We start from the raw sequence: 17,306 nt of genomic DNA, 5'->3' as shown, positions 1-17,306 counted from the left end.
TTAATATTTGTTTGTGTGTAAATAAATAATAATTTGAATGCCAATTTTGGCCAGTGTTTGTGACCAAGTGGCTTCTAAAAAAGACTGGACATACCTCAGTTACAATACCTTGGGTTGTCTACTATTGCAAATGGTATGCCATCATGGGGGTAATTCTCATTCCTGGGCTACCATATGGTCTCAAAGGCAACGTAACCAACCTGGTGAATTTCAATGTGAAAAAAAGTAAAAAAAATTTAACATGCTATATTTGACCCTGTAACTTCTCAAAACGCCATAAAACCTGTACATAGGGGGTACTGTTTTACACGGGAGACTTTTCTGAATATAAATATGTGTATTTTATTGCAGTAAAAGCAAACAGTATTATGACATTCATAGTTAAAATGTCATGTAGAAAAAAAAAAAAAAATAGATATATATATATATATATATATCTATCTATCTCTCCATCTTATTTTCTCCCATTTTATTCATATTAAATGATGTTTAATAGCTAAATATTTGATGTTAAATGAAAGCCCTATTTCCCCTGAAAAGAATGATATCTAATAAATGTGGGTGCACTTAATATAAAAGAGGTGAATTACGGTTGAACAGACATAGTCAAATTCCAGGTTTTGTTTTGATCACAACGTGTACACTTCGCACAGTCCTTAAGGTGTTAAAAATATACGAAAAATGTCTACAATGAACTATGCTGGCACAATATCTCACATTGTTATGGCATCAACCCTCTGCATGCAAACACTGAACGTTTCTCATAGAGATGCATTGATTCAATTTATCTCTATGAGGAGATGCTGATTGGTCAGACAGGAGCAAAGCCAGCAGCTGCAGTCTTGAATACAAATAAGATTTTACTATATGTTGAAGGAATGGGGGAGGCTAGATTGTGGTTTTAATACTATAGGGTCAAGAATACAGGTTTGTGTTCATGACCTTATAGTGTTCCTTTAAATGACCAATAATCATGTGCTTTTGTGTACACTCATAGATAAATGTAAATTTATATATTTATGGTACCTTTGTCTTACTGTAGATCCTGCAGCTCTGGGTGCGACAGCTTTACTTGGAGATCGACTAGAGGCGCCAACGTTGGTAGCACTTGCTGCAGGGCCAGGCTAAAGTGAAAGTAAGAAAAAAAAAAAAAAAAATCAAAAAGCTAAAAATAAGTTCCATACTTTGTTTGCCATTTCCTGTCTTCCCAACTCCTCTCCCTTCCTAGCATGATTTGGCAGGAGGCCAAATTAAGACAGAAACTACTATCAGGCCGTTATGCTGCAAGGAGTGTCCTGGCTCCATCCCAATGTAATCTGTAAACCTTTTTCACATTAACCCCTCTGGGTGCCTGGGCTGTTTATGGTCTTCTCAAGCAGGAGACGCCTGATGCTAGCGAACAAGTTCCTGTTTTTAACAAAACGGACATCCAGCTTCTCCGTCTGGTGTAAACCAAAAGCTGCTCATGCACTCAGAGGGACCCATTAAATGTCAAACACAAATAGTTTAAAATTCGGTATCACAGATGATGCTGTGATGGCACAAGGATAATCTCGGCACCTTACCCACTAAAGCAGGGTTTATACATAGGCTTGGAGTGTAGCTTTAAAGTTATTAGCATTGGGAGGGGGGGCGGAGCCCGACTGCCGAGTAAGCAAGACGCACCTGGGCTGAGCTCCATGAATACAAGCCTGTTTATACCCAATATCCCAGCAAATTCTTACTTTTATCTGCCCAAACACAGGCTACATGCTCCTGAGTGCTCCACGAACTCCCTACCTGTATTATTCATGTCGGCAGTCGATGGTTACATAGTTGAAAAGAGACTTGCGTCCATCAAGTTAAGCCTTCCTCACACATGTTGTTGATCCAAAAGAAGGCAAAAAAACCTAGTCTGAAGCGCTTCCAATTTTGCCACAAACTAGGAAAAAATTCCTTCTTGACCCCAAAATAGCAGTCAGATGTCTCCTTGGATTAAGCAGCTGTTACCCCACTAATTAGAAATTCTATCCCTGTATGTTATGTTTTTGTAAGTATTTATCCAATTGCAGTTTAAACATCTGTAGTGACTGACAAAACCACCTCTTCAGGCAGAGAATTCCATATCCTTATTGCTCTTACAGTATAAAAACCTTTTCTTTGCCTTAGATGAAATCTCCTTTCTTCCAGCCTAAATGTGTGACCTCGTGTCCTAGGTATAGCCCTGTTTATGAATAGATTTCCAGATAAAGGTTTGTACTGGCCCCGCATATATTTGTATAAAGTTATCATATCCCCTCTCAGGCGCCGTTTTTCCAAACTAAACAGATTTAATTTTTTTAACCTTTCTTCATAATTAAAATGCTCCATTCCTTTTATCAATTTTGTAGCTCGTCTCTGGACTTTTTCTAGTGCCATGATATCTTTCTTTAGAACAGGTGCCCAAAATTGCACAGCATATTCAAGGTGTGATCTCACCAGCGATTTATAAAGAGGCAAAATTTCATCCCGAGAATTTATGCATGACAAAACCTTACTGGCCTTGGCCACTGCTGATTGACATTGCACATTGTTGCATAGTTTCTTGTCTATGACAATTCCAAAGTCCTTTTCGTGTGTTGTTATCCCTAATTCGCTTCCATTAAGGGTATACGTTGCTTGTGTATTCTTTACGCCGAAGTGCATAACTTTGCATTTCTCTACGTTAAATTTCATCTGCCATTTTAGTGCCCAGTCCCCCAATCTATCCAAATCCCTCTGCAGCAAAGCAATCCTGCTCACATTTTATTACTTTACAAAGGTTTGTGTCATCTGAAAAATGCCTATTTCAAGATCATTTATAAATATGTTAAATAGAAGTGGTCCCAAAACAGAACCCTGAGGGACACCAATTACCACTTTTGTCCAGCCTGAAAATTTACCGTTAATCACAACTCGTTGTACTCTATCCTTAAGCCAATGTTCTACCCAAGAACAAGAATATTCATCTAGACCAATTTATTTTATTTTGAAGACTAACCTATTGTGAGGAACCGTATCAAATGCCTTGGCAAAATCCAAGTAGATCACATCCACTGCAACACTCTGATCTATACTTCTACTTACTTCTTCGTAGAATGCAATTAGGTTAGTTTGACATGAGCTATGTTTCATAAAACCATGCTGATTATTGCTAATAACAAAGTTCTTCCCAATGAATTCTTGAATATTATCCCTTAATAGCCCTTCAAATATTTTCCCAGTTACAGAAGTTAAGCTCACAGGTCTATAATTTCCAGGCAAGGATTTTGAACGCTTTTTAAATATAGGAACAACATCTGCCTTCCTCCAATCCTCCGGTACAACACCTGAAGCAAAAGAATCTTGACAAATTAAATACAGAGGTTCACTTATTTCCCCACTTACCGTATTTTTCGCTCCATAAGACGCACTTTTTTCCCCCTCAAAAGTGAGGGGAAATGTCTGTGCGTCTTATGGAGCGAATATGAAGTTTTACTTACCTGTCTTGTAGCGTTGGCCGGCAGCATAGGGCGCACCGCGGTACTGGAACTTCAATTCCAGGTTCCGGTTTCCGGCGGGACTGAAAGGAAGTGCGCACTAAGCTCAGTGTGCACACTTCCTTTCAGTCCCGCCGGAAACCGGGCGGTGCGCCCTGTGCTGCCGGCCAACGCTACAGGACAGGTAAGTAATTATGGGACAAGGGAGGGGGACAATATGGGAGAGAAGAAAAGACTATGGGGAGGGAGGGGGGGGGGATGAAGACTATGGGGAGGGAGGGGGGGATGAAGACTATGGGGAGGGAGAGGGGGATGAAGACTATGGGGAGGGAGGGGGGGATGAAGACTATGGGGAGGGAGGGGGGGGATGAAGACTATGGGGAGGGAGGGGGGGATGAAGACTATGGGGAGGGAGGGGGGGGATGAAGACTATGGGGAGGGAGGGGGGATGAAGACTATGGGGAGGGAGGGGGGGATGAAGACTATGGGGAGGGAGGGGGGGATGAAGACTATGGGGAGGGAGGGGGGGATGAAGACTATGGGGAGGGAGGGGGGATGAAGACTATGGGGAGGGAGGGGGGGATGAAGACTATGGGGAGGGAGGGGGGGATGAAGACTATGGGGAGGGAGGGGGGATGAAGACTATGGGGAGGGAGGGGGGGATGAAGACTGTGGGGAGGGAGGGGGGGATGAAGACTGTGGGGAGGGAGGGGGGGATGAAGACTATGGGGAGGGAGGGGGGATGAAGACTGTGGGGAGGGAGGGGGGGATGAAGACTGTGGGGAGGGAGGGGGGATGAAGACTGTGGGGAGGGAGGGGGGATGAAGACTGTGGGGAGGGAGGGGGGATGAAGACTGTGGGGAGGGAGGGGGGGATGAAGACTGTGGGGAGGGAGGGGGGGATGAAGACTGTGGGGAGGGGGGGGATGAAGACTGTGGGGAGGGAGGGGGGATGAAGACTGTGGGGAGGGAGGGGGGATGAAGACTGTGGGGAGGGAGGGGGGGATGAAGACTATGGGGAGGGAGGGGGGGATGAAGACTATGGGGAGGGAGGGGGGGATGAAGACTATGGGGAGGGAGGGGGGGATGAAGACTATGGGGAGGGAGGGGGGGATGAAGACTATGGGGAGGGAGGGGGGGGATGAAGACTATGGGGAGGGAGGGGGGGGATGAAGACTATGGGGAGGGAGGGGGGGATGAAGACTATGGGGAGGGAGGGGGGGATGAAGACTATGGGGAGGGAGGGGGGGGATGAAGACTATGGGGGGAGGGGGGAGAAGACTATGGGGGGAGGGGGGAGAAGACTATGGGGGGAGGGGGGAGAAGACTATGGGAGGGGGGGAGAAGACTATGGGAGGGGGGGAGAAGACTATGGGAGGGGGGAGAAGACTATGGGAGGGGGGGAGAAGACTATGGGGAGGGAGGGGGGGAGAAGACTATGGGGAGGGAGGGGGGGATGAAGACTATGGGGAGGGAGGGGGGGATGAAGACTATGGGGAGGGAGGGGGGGATGAAGACTATGGGGAGGGAGGGGGGGATGAAGACTATGGGGAGGGAGGGGGGGATGAAGACTATGGGGAGGGAGGGGGGGATGAAGACTATGGGGAGGGAGGGGGGGATGAAGACTATGGGGAGGGAGGGGGGGATGAAGACTATGGGGAGGGAGGGGGGGATGAAGACTATGGGGAGGGAGGGGGGGATGAAGACTATGGGGAGGGAGGGGGGATGAAGACTATGGGGGGAGGGGGGGAGAAGACTATGGGGGGAGGGGGGGAGAAGACTATGGGGGGAGGGGGGGAGAAGACTATGGGGGGAGGGGGGGAGAAGACTATGGGGGGAGGGGGGGAGAAGACTATGGGGGGAGGGGGGAGAAGACTATGGGGGGAGGGGGGGAGAAGACTATGGGGGGAGGGGGGGAGAAGACTATGGGGGGAGGGGGGGAGAAGACTATGGGGGGAGGGGGGGAGAAGACTATGGGGGGAGGGGGGGAGAAGACTATGGGGGGAGGGGGGGAGAAGACTATGGGGGGAGGGGGGGAGAAGACTATGGGGGGAGGGGGGGAGAAGACTATGGGGGGAGGGGGGGAGAAGACTATGGGGGGAGGGGGGGAGAAGACTATGGGGGGAGGGGGGGAGAAGACTATGGGGGGAGGGGGGGAGAAGACTATGGGGGGAGGGGGGGAGAAGACTATGGGGGGAGGGGGGGAGAAGACTATGGGGGGAGGGGGGGAGAAGACTATGGGGGGAGGGGGGAGAAGACTATGGGGGGAGGGGGGGAGAAGACTATGGGAGGGGGGAGAAGACTATGGGAGGGGGGGAGAAGACTATGGGAGGGGGGGAGAAGACTATGGGAGGGGGGGAGAAGACTATGGGAGGGGGGGAGAAGACTATGGGAGGGGGGGAGAAGACTATGGGAGGGGGGGAGAAGACTATGGGAGGGGGGGAGAAGACTATGGGAGGGGGGGAGAAGACTATGGGAGGGGGGGAGAAGACTATGGGAGGGGGGGAGAAGACTATGGGAGGGGGGGAGAAGACTATGGGAGGGGGGGAGAAGACTATGGGAGGGGGGGAGAAGACTATGGGAGGGGGGGAGAAGACTATGGGAGGGGGGGAGAAGACTATGGGAGGGGGGGAGAAGACTATGGGAGGGGGGGAGAAGACTATGGGAGGGGGGGAGAAGACTATGGGAGGGGGGGAGAAGACTATGGGAGGGGGGGAGAAGACTATGGGAGGGGGGGAGAAGACTATGGGAGGGGGGGAGAAGACTATGGGAGGGGGGGAGAAGACTATGGGAGGGGGGGAGAAGACTATGGGAGGGGGGAGAAGACTATGGGAGGGGGGAGAAGACTATGGGAGGGGGGAGAAGACTATGGGAGGGGGGGAGAAGACTATGGGAGGGGGGGAGAAGACTATGGGAGGGGGGGAGAAGACTATGGGAGGGGGGGAGAAGACTATGGGAGGGGGGGAGAAGACTATGGGAGGGGGGGAGAAGACTATGGGAGGGGGGAGAAGACTATGGGAGGGGGGGAGAAGACTATGGGAGGGGGGGAGAAGACTATGGGAGGGGGGGAGAAGACTATGGGAGGGGGGGAGAAGACTATGGGAGGGGGGGAGAAGACTATGGGAGGGGGGGAGAAGACTATGGGAGGGGGGGAGAAGACTATGGGAGGGGGGGAGAAGACTATGGGAGGGGGGGAGAAGACTATGGGAGGGGGGGAGAAGACTATGGGAGGGGGGGAGAAGACTATGGGAGGGGGGGAGAAGACTATGGGGGAGGGGGGAGAAGACTATGGGGGAGGGGGGAGAAGACTATGGGAGGGGGGGAGAAGACTATGGGAGGGGGGGAGAAGACTATGGGAGGGGGGGAGAAGACTATGGGAGGGGGGGAGAAGACTATGGGAGGGGGGGAGAAGACTATGGGAGGGGGGGAGAAGACTATGGGAGGGGGGGAGAAGACTATGGGAGGGGGGGAGAAGACTATGGGAGGGGGGGAGAAGACTATGGGAGGGGGGGAGAAGACTATGGGAGGGGGGGAGAAGACTATGGGAGGGGGGGAGAAGACTATGGGAGGGGGGGAGAAGACTATGGGAGGGGGGGAGAAGACTATGGGAGGGGGGGAGAAGACTATGGGAGGGGGGGAGAAGACTATGGGAGGGGGGGAGAAGACTATGGGAGGGGGGGAGAAGACTATGGGAGGGGGGGAGAAGACTATGGGAGGGGGGGAGAAGACTATGGGAGGGGGGGAGAAGACTATGGGAGGGGGGGAGAAGACTATGGGAGGGGGGGAGAAGACTATGGGAGGGGGGGAGAAGACTATGGGAGGGGGGGAGAAGACTATGGGAGGGGGGGAGAAGACTATGGGAGGGGGGGAGAAGACTATGGGAGGGGGGGAGAAGACTATGGGAGGGGGGGAGAAGACTATGGGAGGGGGGGAGAAGACTATGGGAGGGGGGGAGAAGACTATGGGAGGGGGGGAGAAGACTATGGGAGGGGGGGAGAAGACTATGGGAGGGGGGGAGAAGACTATGGGAGGGGGGGAGAAGACTATGGGAGGGGGGGAGAAGACTATGGGAGGGGGGGAGAAGACTATGGGAGGGGGGGAGAAGACTATGGGAGGGGGGGAGAAGACTATGGGAGGGGGGGAGAAGACTATGGGAGGGGGGGAGAAGACTATGGGAGGGGGGGAGAAGACTATGGGAGGGGGGGAGAAGACTATGGGAGGGGGGGAGAAGACTATGGGAGGGGGGGAGAAGACTATGGGAGGGGGGGAGAAGACTATGGGAGGGGGGGAGAAGACTATGGGAGGGGGGGAGAAGACTATGGGAGGGGGGGAGAAGACTATGGGAGGGGGGGAGAAGACTATGGGAGGGGGGAGAAGACTATGGGAGGGGGGAGAAGACTATGGGAGGGGGGGAGAAGACTATGGGAGGGAGGAGAAGACTATGGGAGGGGGGAGAGAAGACTATGGGAGGGGGGAGAGAAGACTATGGGAGGGGGGAGAGAAGACTATGGGAGGGGGGAGAGAAGACTATGGGAGGGGGGAGAGAAGACTATGGGAGGGGGGAGAGAAGACTATGGGAGGGGGGAGAGAAGACTATGGGAGGGGGGGAGAAGACTATGGGAGGGGGGGAGAAGACTATGGGAGGGGGGGAGAAGACTATGGGAGGGGGGGAGAAGACTATGGGAGGGGGGGAGAAGACTATGGGAGGGGGGGAGAAGACTATGAGAGGGGGGGGAGAAGACTATGAGAGGGGGGGAGAAGACTATGGGAGGGGGGGAGAAGACTATGGGAGGGGGGGACACTATGGGAGGGGGGGGACACTATGGGAGGGGGGGGACACTATGGGAGGGGGGGACACTATGGGAGGGGGGGACACTATGGGAGGGGGGGACACTATGGGAGGGGGGGACACTATGGGAGGGGGGGACACTATGGGAGGGGGGGACACTATGGGAGGGGGGACACTATGGGAGGGGGGGACACTATGGGAGGGGGGGACACTATGGGAGGGGGGGACACTATGGGAGGGGGGGACACTATGGGAGGGGGGGACACTATGGGAGGGGGGGGACACTATGGGACGGGGGAGAAAAAAAAAATATTCTGAACAAACTGTCCCTTAGTAAGAAACACTATGGGGCAGTTTGTTCAGAATATTTTTTTCTGGGTTTCTTCCTCTAAAAACTAGGTGCGTCTTATGGTGAGGTGCGTCTTATGGTGAGGTGCGTCTTATGGAGCGAAAAATACGGTAGCTCCTTAAGTACTTGTGGGTGAATACCGTCAGGCCCCAGAGCTTTATTTACATTAATTTTCTTTAAAGGGACACTATAGTCACCTGAACAACTTTAGCTTAATGAAGCAGTTTTGGTGTATAGAACATGCCCCTGCAGCCTCACTGCTCAATCCTCTGCCATTTAGGAGTTAAATCCCTTTGTTTATGAACCCTAGTCACACCTCCCTGCATGTGACTTGCACAGCCTTCCATAAACACTTCCTGTAAAGAGAGCCCTATTTAGGCTTTCTTTATTGCAAGTTCTGTTTAATTAAGATTCTTATCCCCTGCTATGTTAATAGCTTGCTAGACCCTGCAAGAGCCTCCTGTGTGTGATTAAAGTTCAATTTAGAGATTGAGATACAATTATTTAAGGTAAATTACACCTGTTTGAAAGTGAAACCAGTTTTTTTTTTTCATGCAGGCTCTGTCAATCATAACCAACGGAGGTGTGGCTAGGGCTGCATAAACAGAAACAAAGTGATTTAACTCCTAAATGACAGTTAATTGAGCAGTGAAATTGCAGGGGAATGATCTCTACACTAAAACTGCTTTATTTAGCTAAAGTAATTTAGGTGACTATAGTGTTCCTTTAATAGCTGTAGCACCTTGTCTCGAGTTATCCAATCACAAGTTATTTGCAAGTTTTTTTGCAGCAATCATTTGCATATCTCTTGCCATAGGATCATCATTAATATATACTGAAGAAAAATAGTTATTTAAAATTTCTGCTTTTTCCTGGTCTTCATTAGCTAATAAACCCAACTCTGTTTCCAGTGTACCTACACTTTCATTTTTTGTTTTGGGGGTTGGTTTTGCATTCTTTAGCTATCAATTTCTCATTTTCTAGTTTAGCCACTTTAATTGCCTTTTTGCAAGCATTATTGGCTTCCTTCTATCTTACATAGGATGCCTCTGATTTGTCTGATTTAAATCTTCTAGTTAGGATAGCCTTATGCCTATCCCACGCATGCTTAAACTCCTTTACTGTGTTAACCTCTACCACTTCAGCTGGAAGGCTATTACATGCATCCACTACCCTCTCAGTAAAGTAATACTTCCTGATATTATTTTTAAACCTTTGCCCCTCTAATTTAGGACTATGTCCTCTTGTTGTGGTAGTTTTTCTTCTTTTAAATATAGTCTCCTCCTTTACTGTGTTGATTCCCTTCATGTATTCAAATGTTTCTATCATATCCCCCCGTCGCGTCTTTCCTCCAAGCTATACATATTAAGTTCCTTTGACAGTGAATCATCCAAACAGACCACATTTTGTTAATAAAGAGGTACAGTGGGCATCAATCTCTTCAAGAGACTTTAACCCTTTGTCTTGTTACCTTCTAATTTGCCATAACTGAATAGTACAGAATTCTGTGGCTAGTTTTTTATAAGACAGTAAAATTCTCTTAGTTTTGTTTGATAAATCTTGAGCCCATTCTGCAAATTTATTTTCCTTTAAAAACATTTTTTTTTTAAACCCGTTTTATTTACATTTTTTTTGCAATTTCTTGGTACCTTAGTATCACCGAAGTCTACATGAAATTTCATAAAAGAACAACTGACAAAGAACTCGTATTATTAAGGAGACCATGAAAAAAATACTAGAAACTGAAGCAACAACCTGAAATTTCAAGCAATTATCTTACATTAAAAAAAAAAAAGTGCAGTAGGTAACATCTATATCGATAAACAAGCTGTCAGTCATTTTTCCAGTATATTTACAAGCACAATATGAATATATTGCCTTACCATAGTGATAAATGATACACTCCACGTTCAGCTTCGTAGCTCTGTAGTCTGACTGGAAGGAAGCCGAGCTGGGGAATTCAGACAGCTTGTGATACGTCACCGGAAGCTTGCACACAACCAATCAAATCACAGTATCTGGTTAATTTTTTTACCACTCTCTGGGGTCCTTTACAATGTAGAACAAACGACACGTCAGCAGTCTGACCGAGAAGATGCCTGACCGTATACTATAAAATGTGAAGCTTTCAGAATTACGAGTATTCGTGTATAGTAAGCCATGGAGGTCACGGTCACCAAAGAAACTCTCTGGTATTAGACTGTGTTCGAGAAGCAGGCAAACGCGGTGGTCACCTATATTCTCTGCTGATGTGCTCACGCGGGGGGCAGACGTAGAATCACAAACGCCCTGACCCCTCCTCGAGGCGAACATATAGAGTCTAGACTGGAAATGTGATTAAAATGCCCAGTAAAAGTAGCCGATCCTGAAAATCTCTGCAACTCAGTTATGGTGACAGCTTGATTTTGGATTTTAGTTCACTGCTATTTGAAATAAAAATGGCTGTTCATTAAAGTGAGAATTCACACAGAATTTCAAATATAAAGGGCAAAATATGCAAACTGGAACAAATGCACAACCAGTGTTTTTCACTAAAGTCAGAATTCAAATTTAAATTAAAAAAAAATATTCCCAGTTTGGCTATTTTTACTACGAATTTGTAATTCATATTGAATTCTCACTTTATTATGAATTACACTGTATTATGAATTACACTACTCTGATCTCAATGCAGAACTTCCAAAGACCCCCCAATGGTGACATTGCGTGATATGGAGGGGGGCAGGCAAATATGAGTTCTACTTAACCAAACCTGTCCTTCGGGGGACCATCTTCGGGCAGACCCTCTTCAAGCGCTAATAGCCAATGTCACTGCTGATTTCAAGTGCATGCGCAAGAGTACAGCATTGAGGACTATGGAGGATCCAGCGAGACCCTACATAGATAAAGCCAATTCCCGACACTTCCAGCTTTCGCCCAGTGTAGACTAGTCAGGTGTGGGGAATATATAGACTTTGTCTCAGTAGATTTCTTGACTGGGTTAGAATTTCAGTGAAATTCCATCACAGTCAATATGAGTATTTCTTAAAGATTCTATCTATATGATATACTCTTTATTTGGGAAGGGGTGCTGCGTTAAACTTAAAAATCCCTTTGAATTCTCACTTCAGTAAATAACTCTGTTAGTGGTTAAACCTTAGCTTAACCCCTTAAGGACCAAACTTCTGGAATAAAAGGGAATCATGACATGTCACACATGTCATGTGTCCTTAAGGGGTTAAGCAAAATTATCTGAATTTTATAAATCAATATGGCACTGTCACCGTAAGGTTACTTTGCAGAATTCACCTGCCCCCCCCCCCCCCCCCCCAACGATGGCAACGCCTCTGGGAGTCCGGTGGGCAGATAAAGGTAAGCTTCCATCTCGATCCGGTAGGTCCTCTTCGGAGCCAACGTCACTGCTGTACTCTCGCGCAGGAGCGAAAGTACAGCTTTGATGTCTACGGAGGATCACGTGAGACCCTCCAAGACACAGACAATATCTCTGCAGCAGTGACTAGTGACAGCTATTGGGATTGACACTTAAAGGACCACTATAGGCACCCAGACCACTTCAGCTTAATGAAGTGGTCTGGGTGCCAGGTTCAGCTAGGATTACCCTTTCTTCTATAAACATAGCAGGTTTATAATAGGGTTAATCCAGCCTCTAGTGGCTGTCTCATTGACAGCCGCTAGAGGCTCTTCCGCTCTTCTCACTGTGATTTTCACAGTGAGAAGACGCCAGCGCCCATAGGAAAGCATTGAGAATGCTTTCCTATGGACTGGCTGAATGCGCGCGCGGCTCCTGCCGCGCATGCGCATTCAGCCGATGACTGTGATATGGAGGAGGAGAGTTCCCCGCCCGTCGAGAAAGAGGTAAATTTAACCCCTTCCACCCCCTAGAGCCCGGCAGGAGGGGGGCCTGAGGGTTGGGGGCACCATCACGGCACTATAGTGGTCCTTTAAACTCCGTCCTGAGACTAAGAAAGTCAGGCGGAGGAGAAATACAGAGACAAAGTAGTCCCTACTTTGTCTCAGTATATCTCTTAACAGTCAAATACCAACACAGTCAAAATGAGTATTTAACCCCTTCAGGACGGAGTCAATAGTGCACGTTCTGATCAAAACAAAACGTAAACAAAAACTAGAATTTGCGCTAAATGTCTGTTCACCCGTAGTTCCCCTCTTTCATATTATATGCACCCACACTCATATATCATTTTGTTCAGGAGAAACAGGGCTTTAATTTACCATTAACTATTCATATATGGAACATAATTTATTATGAATAAAATAAAAAAACTGAGAATTTTTAAAAAAAAATTTTTAAATGTGTAGTTCCGACTCACATTTTAGCTGTAAATGTCATAATACTGTTAGGTTTTACTGCAACAAAATGCACATATTTGTAATCAGCGATGTCTCACGAGTACAACAGTTCCCCCCATTAACAGGTTTTATGGTGTTTTGGAAAGTTACAGGGTCAAATATAGAACGTTACATTTTCAAATTGAAATTTGCCAGATTAGTAATGTTACCTTTGAGACGGTATGGTAGCCCAGGAATGAGAATTACCCCCATAATGGCATACCATTTGAAAAAGTAGACAAGCCAAGGTATTGAAAGTGGGGTATGTTTAGTCTTTTTTAGTAGCCACTTAGTCACAAACACTGGCCAAAGTTAGCGTTCATATTTGTTTTTGTGTGAAAAAAGCAAAAAAACGAATATTTGGCCAGTGTTTTTGACTAAGTGGCTACTAAGAAAGACTGGACATACCCAACTTGCAATACCTCGGGTTGTCTACTTTTGCAAATGGTATGCCATCATGGGGGTAGTTCTCATTCCTGGGCTACCATACGCTCTCAAAGGCAACATAACCAATCTGGCAAATTTCAATGTAATAAAAATGAAATGCAAGCCTTATATGTGACTCTCTAACGTTCCAAAACACCATAAAACCTGTACATGGGGGGTACTGTTATTCTCGGGAGACTTCACTAAACACAAATATTAGTGTTTTAAAACAGTAAAACATATTACAACAATAATATAGTCCATAAAAGTGCTGTTTGTTTGTAAAAAATGCAAAAAACGTCACTTTTACTTAAAATATCATCGTTGTAATACAATTTACCAGTTTGAAACACTAATATTTGTGTTCAGCGAAGTCTCCTGAGTAAAACAGTACCCCCTATGTACAGGTTTTATGGTGTCGTGGAGAGTTACAGGGTCAAATATAGTGCTTGCAAATTAAATTCTCTGCACTTTCTCCCTGTGTTGTCAGGCATGTCAATCAAATTTTAATTAATCAAATCACATAATTATGTTAAAAGATTACTTAAATATGCATGTAGAATTTTAATATATATACACATATATATGTATTTGAATTCTACGTGTATACTAATGTAATCTTTTATGTAATTATATGTATTTATTTATATATATATATATATATATATATATATATATATATATTTGCGGTTATTTGTATTTTATATATACCGTAGATAGATATATATAGAATGTCATTCTAAGTGTATTTTGTTACCAATATATATATATTAATAACAAAATACAGTTAGAATGAAATTACATATGAATATATAATTTATATTAAATTTTGTTTCAATATTTTATTTATTTATAATTTTAATTATATGTATATATATATATAATATATATATGTAGATCTATTATATATATAATATATATACACATTATATATATGTAACGTCATTCTAAGTGTATTTTAATGCTAATATATATACTTATATTAGTATTAAAATACACTTTGTATGACGTTACATATACCGTATTTATCGGCGTATAACACGCACTTTTTTCCCCTGAAAATAGGGGGAAAATCGTGGGTGCGTGTTATACGCCGATATCCCATAATTACTTACCTGTCCTGAAGCGTGGGCCGGCTTCACAGCTTGCACCGCGGTACAGGAACTTTAATTTCATGTTCCGGTTTCCGGCGGGACTGAAAGGAAGTGTGCACAATAGTGTGCACACTTCCTTTCAGTCCCGCCGGAAACCGGAACATGAAATTAAAGTTCCTGTACCGCGGTGCAAGCTGTGAAGCCGGCCCACGCTTCAGGACAGGTAAGTAATTATGGGAGGGGAAGTACACTATGGGAGGGGGGGGAAGTACACTATGGGAGGGGGGGGGAAGTACACTATGGGAGGGGAGGGGGGGGAAGTACACTATGGGAGGGGAGGGGGGGGGAAGTACACTATGGGAGGGGAGGGGGGGGAAGTACACTATGGGAGGGGGGGGAAGTACACTATGGGAGGGGAGGGGAGGGGGGGAGGAAGTACACTATGGGAGGGGAGGGGGTGGGAAGTACACTATGGGAGGGGAGGGGGGGAAGTACACTATGGGAGGGGAGGGGGTGGGAAGTACACTATGGGAGGGGAGGGGGGGAAGTACACTATGGGAGGGGAGGGGAGGGGGAGGAAGTACACTATGGGGGGGAGAATGTGAGGGGAGGGGGAGAATACTATGGGAGGGGGGGAGAATACTATGGGAGGGGAGGGGGGGAGAATACTATGGGAGGGGAGGGGGGGAGAATACTATGGGAGGGGATGGGGGGAGAATACTATGGGAGGGGAGGGGGGGAGAATACTATGGGAGGGGAGGGGGGGAGAATACTATGGGAGGGGAGGGGGGGAGAATACTATGGGAGGGGAGGGGATGGGGGGGAGAATACTATGGGAGGGGATGGGGGGAGAATACTATGGGAGGGGAGGGGATGGGGGGAGAATACTATGGGAGGGGAGGGGGGGAGAATACTATGGGAGGGGAGGGGATGGGGGGAGAATACTATGGGAGGGGATGGGGGGAGAATACTATGGGAGGGGAGGGGATGGGGGGGAGAATACTATGGGAGGGGATGGGGGGAGAATACTATGGGAGGGGAGGGGGGGAGAATACTATGGGAGGGGAGGGGGAGAATACTATGGGGGGGGAACACTATGGGATGAGGGGGGAATACTATGGGATGAGGGGGGGGGGGAATACTATGGGGGGGGGAAATTTCCTGGAATTTCTTTCTAAAAATGAGGTGCGTGTTATACGCCGGTGCGTGTTATATGCCGATAAATACGGTATATAATATGTATATATATTATATATATAATATATACAGGGGTCAAGTCCTGGGGAAAAAAGTGTGGGAACTCACCCAAGATTCCCGCCCCTCCCCCTTAAAAAAAATTTTGTTTTACACTCCTATGCATATAGTGCAGTGTGTGTATAATTAATGTAGTGTGTTTGTAGTGAATGCAGAGTATGAATAATAAATGCAGTGTGTTTGTAGTGAGTGCTGTGTGTAATAAATGTAGTGTGTTTGTAGTGAGTGCAGAGTGTGTATAATGAATGTAGTGTTTGTGTTGTGAGTGCAGTGTGTGTATAATGAATGCAGTGTGTTTGTAGTGAGTGCAGTGTGTATAATGAATGCAGTGTGTTTGTAGTGAGTGCAGATTGTGTATAATGAATGCAGTGTGTTTGTAGTGAGTGCAGATTGTGTATAATGAATGCAGTGTGTTTGTAGTGCGTGCAGATTGTGTATAATAAATGTAGTGTATTTGTAGTGAGAGCAGTGTGTTTGTAGTGAGTGCATAATGTGTATAATGAATGTAGTGTGTTTGCAGTGAGTGCAAAGTCTGTATAATGAATGTAGTGAGTTTGTAGTGAGTGCAGAGTGTGTATAATGAATGCAGTGTGTGTTGTAGTGAGTGCATAGTGTGTATAATTAATGTAGTGTGTTTGTAGTGAGTGCATAATGTGTATAATGAATGTAGTGTGTGTAGTAAATGCAGTGTGTATAATGAATGTAGTGTGTTTGCAGTGAGTGCAAAGTGTGTATAGTGAATGTAGTGTGTGAGTGTGTATAGTGAATCTAGTGTGTTTGTAATGAGTGCAGAGTGTGTATAATGGGTGTGTGTGCGTGTGCTGGATGATGTGTGTGTGCGTGTGCTGGATGATGTGTGTGTGCGTGTGCTGGATGATGTGTGTGTGCGTGTGTGTTGGATGATGTGTGTGTGTGTTGGATGATGTGTGTGTGTGTTGGATGATGTGTGTGTGTTGGATTATGTGTGTGTGTGTGTGTTGGATTGTGTGTGTGTGTGTGTGCGCTGGATGATGTGTGTGTGTGTGCGCGCTGGATGATGTGTGTGTGTGTGCGCGCTGGATGATGTGTGCGCGCTGGATGATGTGTGTGTGCTGGATGATGTGTGTGTGTGTGTGTGCTCTGGATGATGTGTGTGTGTGTGCGCGCTGGATGATGTGTGCGCGCTGGATGATGTGTGTGTGCTGGATGATGTGTGTGTGTGTGTGTGCTCTGGATGATGTGTGTGTGTGTGTGTGCTCTGGATGATGTGTGTGTGTGCTGGATGATGTGTGTGTGTGTGTGTGCTGGATGATGTGTGTGTGTGTGCGTGCTGGATGATGTGTGTGTGTGTGCTGGATGATGTGTGGGTGTGGGTGTGTGTGTGTGCGCTGGATGATGTGTGTGTGTGTGTGTGTGCTGGATTATGTGTGTGCTGGATGGTGTGTGTGTGTGTGTGTGTGTGTGTGTGCTGGATGATGTGTGTGTGTGTGTGTGTGTGTGCTGGATCATGTGTGTGTGTCTGTGTGTGCTGGATGATGTGTGTGTGTGCTGGATGATGTGTGTGTGTGTGTGTGTGTGTGTGCGCTGGATGAT

The 17,306-nt window shown here is 47.0% G+C and overlaps 1 protein-coding gene across 1 annotated transcript in view; it reads right to left on the bottom strand.

Annotated features, from left to right (window-relative positions):
- SEC61B (SEC61 translocon subunit beta) overlaps positions 1 to 10,603 on the bottom strand; it is a 13,328-nt gene extending 2,725 nt beyond the window's left edge. The window contains exons 1-2 of the mRNA XM_063452021.1: positions 10,497 to 10,603; positions 1,027 to 1,124 (exon numbers count right to left, since the gene is read on the bottom strand). Of these exons, the coding sequence (XP_063308091.1) occupies positions 1,027 to 1,124; positions 10,497 to 10,499 (101 nt within the window). The 5' untranslated portion in view covers positions 10,500 to 10,603. The remainder of the gene's footprint in view (positions 1 to 1,026; positions 1,125 to 10,496) is intronic.
- Between the last annotated feature and the right edge of the window lie 6,703 nt (positions 10,604 to 17,306).

Source organism: Pelobates fuscus, chromosome 4 (assembly GCF_036172605.1).
Source record: "Pelobates fuscus isolate aPelFus1 chromosome 4, aPelFus1.pri, whole genome shotgun sequence".
In the NCBI taxonomy this organism is placed as follows: Eukaryota; Metazoa; Chordata; class Amphibia; order Anura; family Pelobatidae; genus Pelobates; species Pelobates fuscus.
This window is presented reverse-complemented; position numbering and strand designations above follow the sequence as displayed.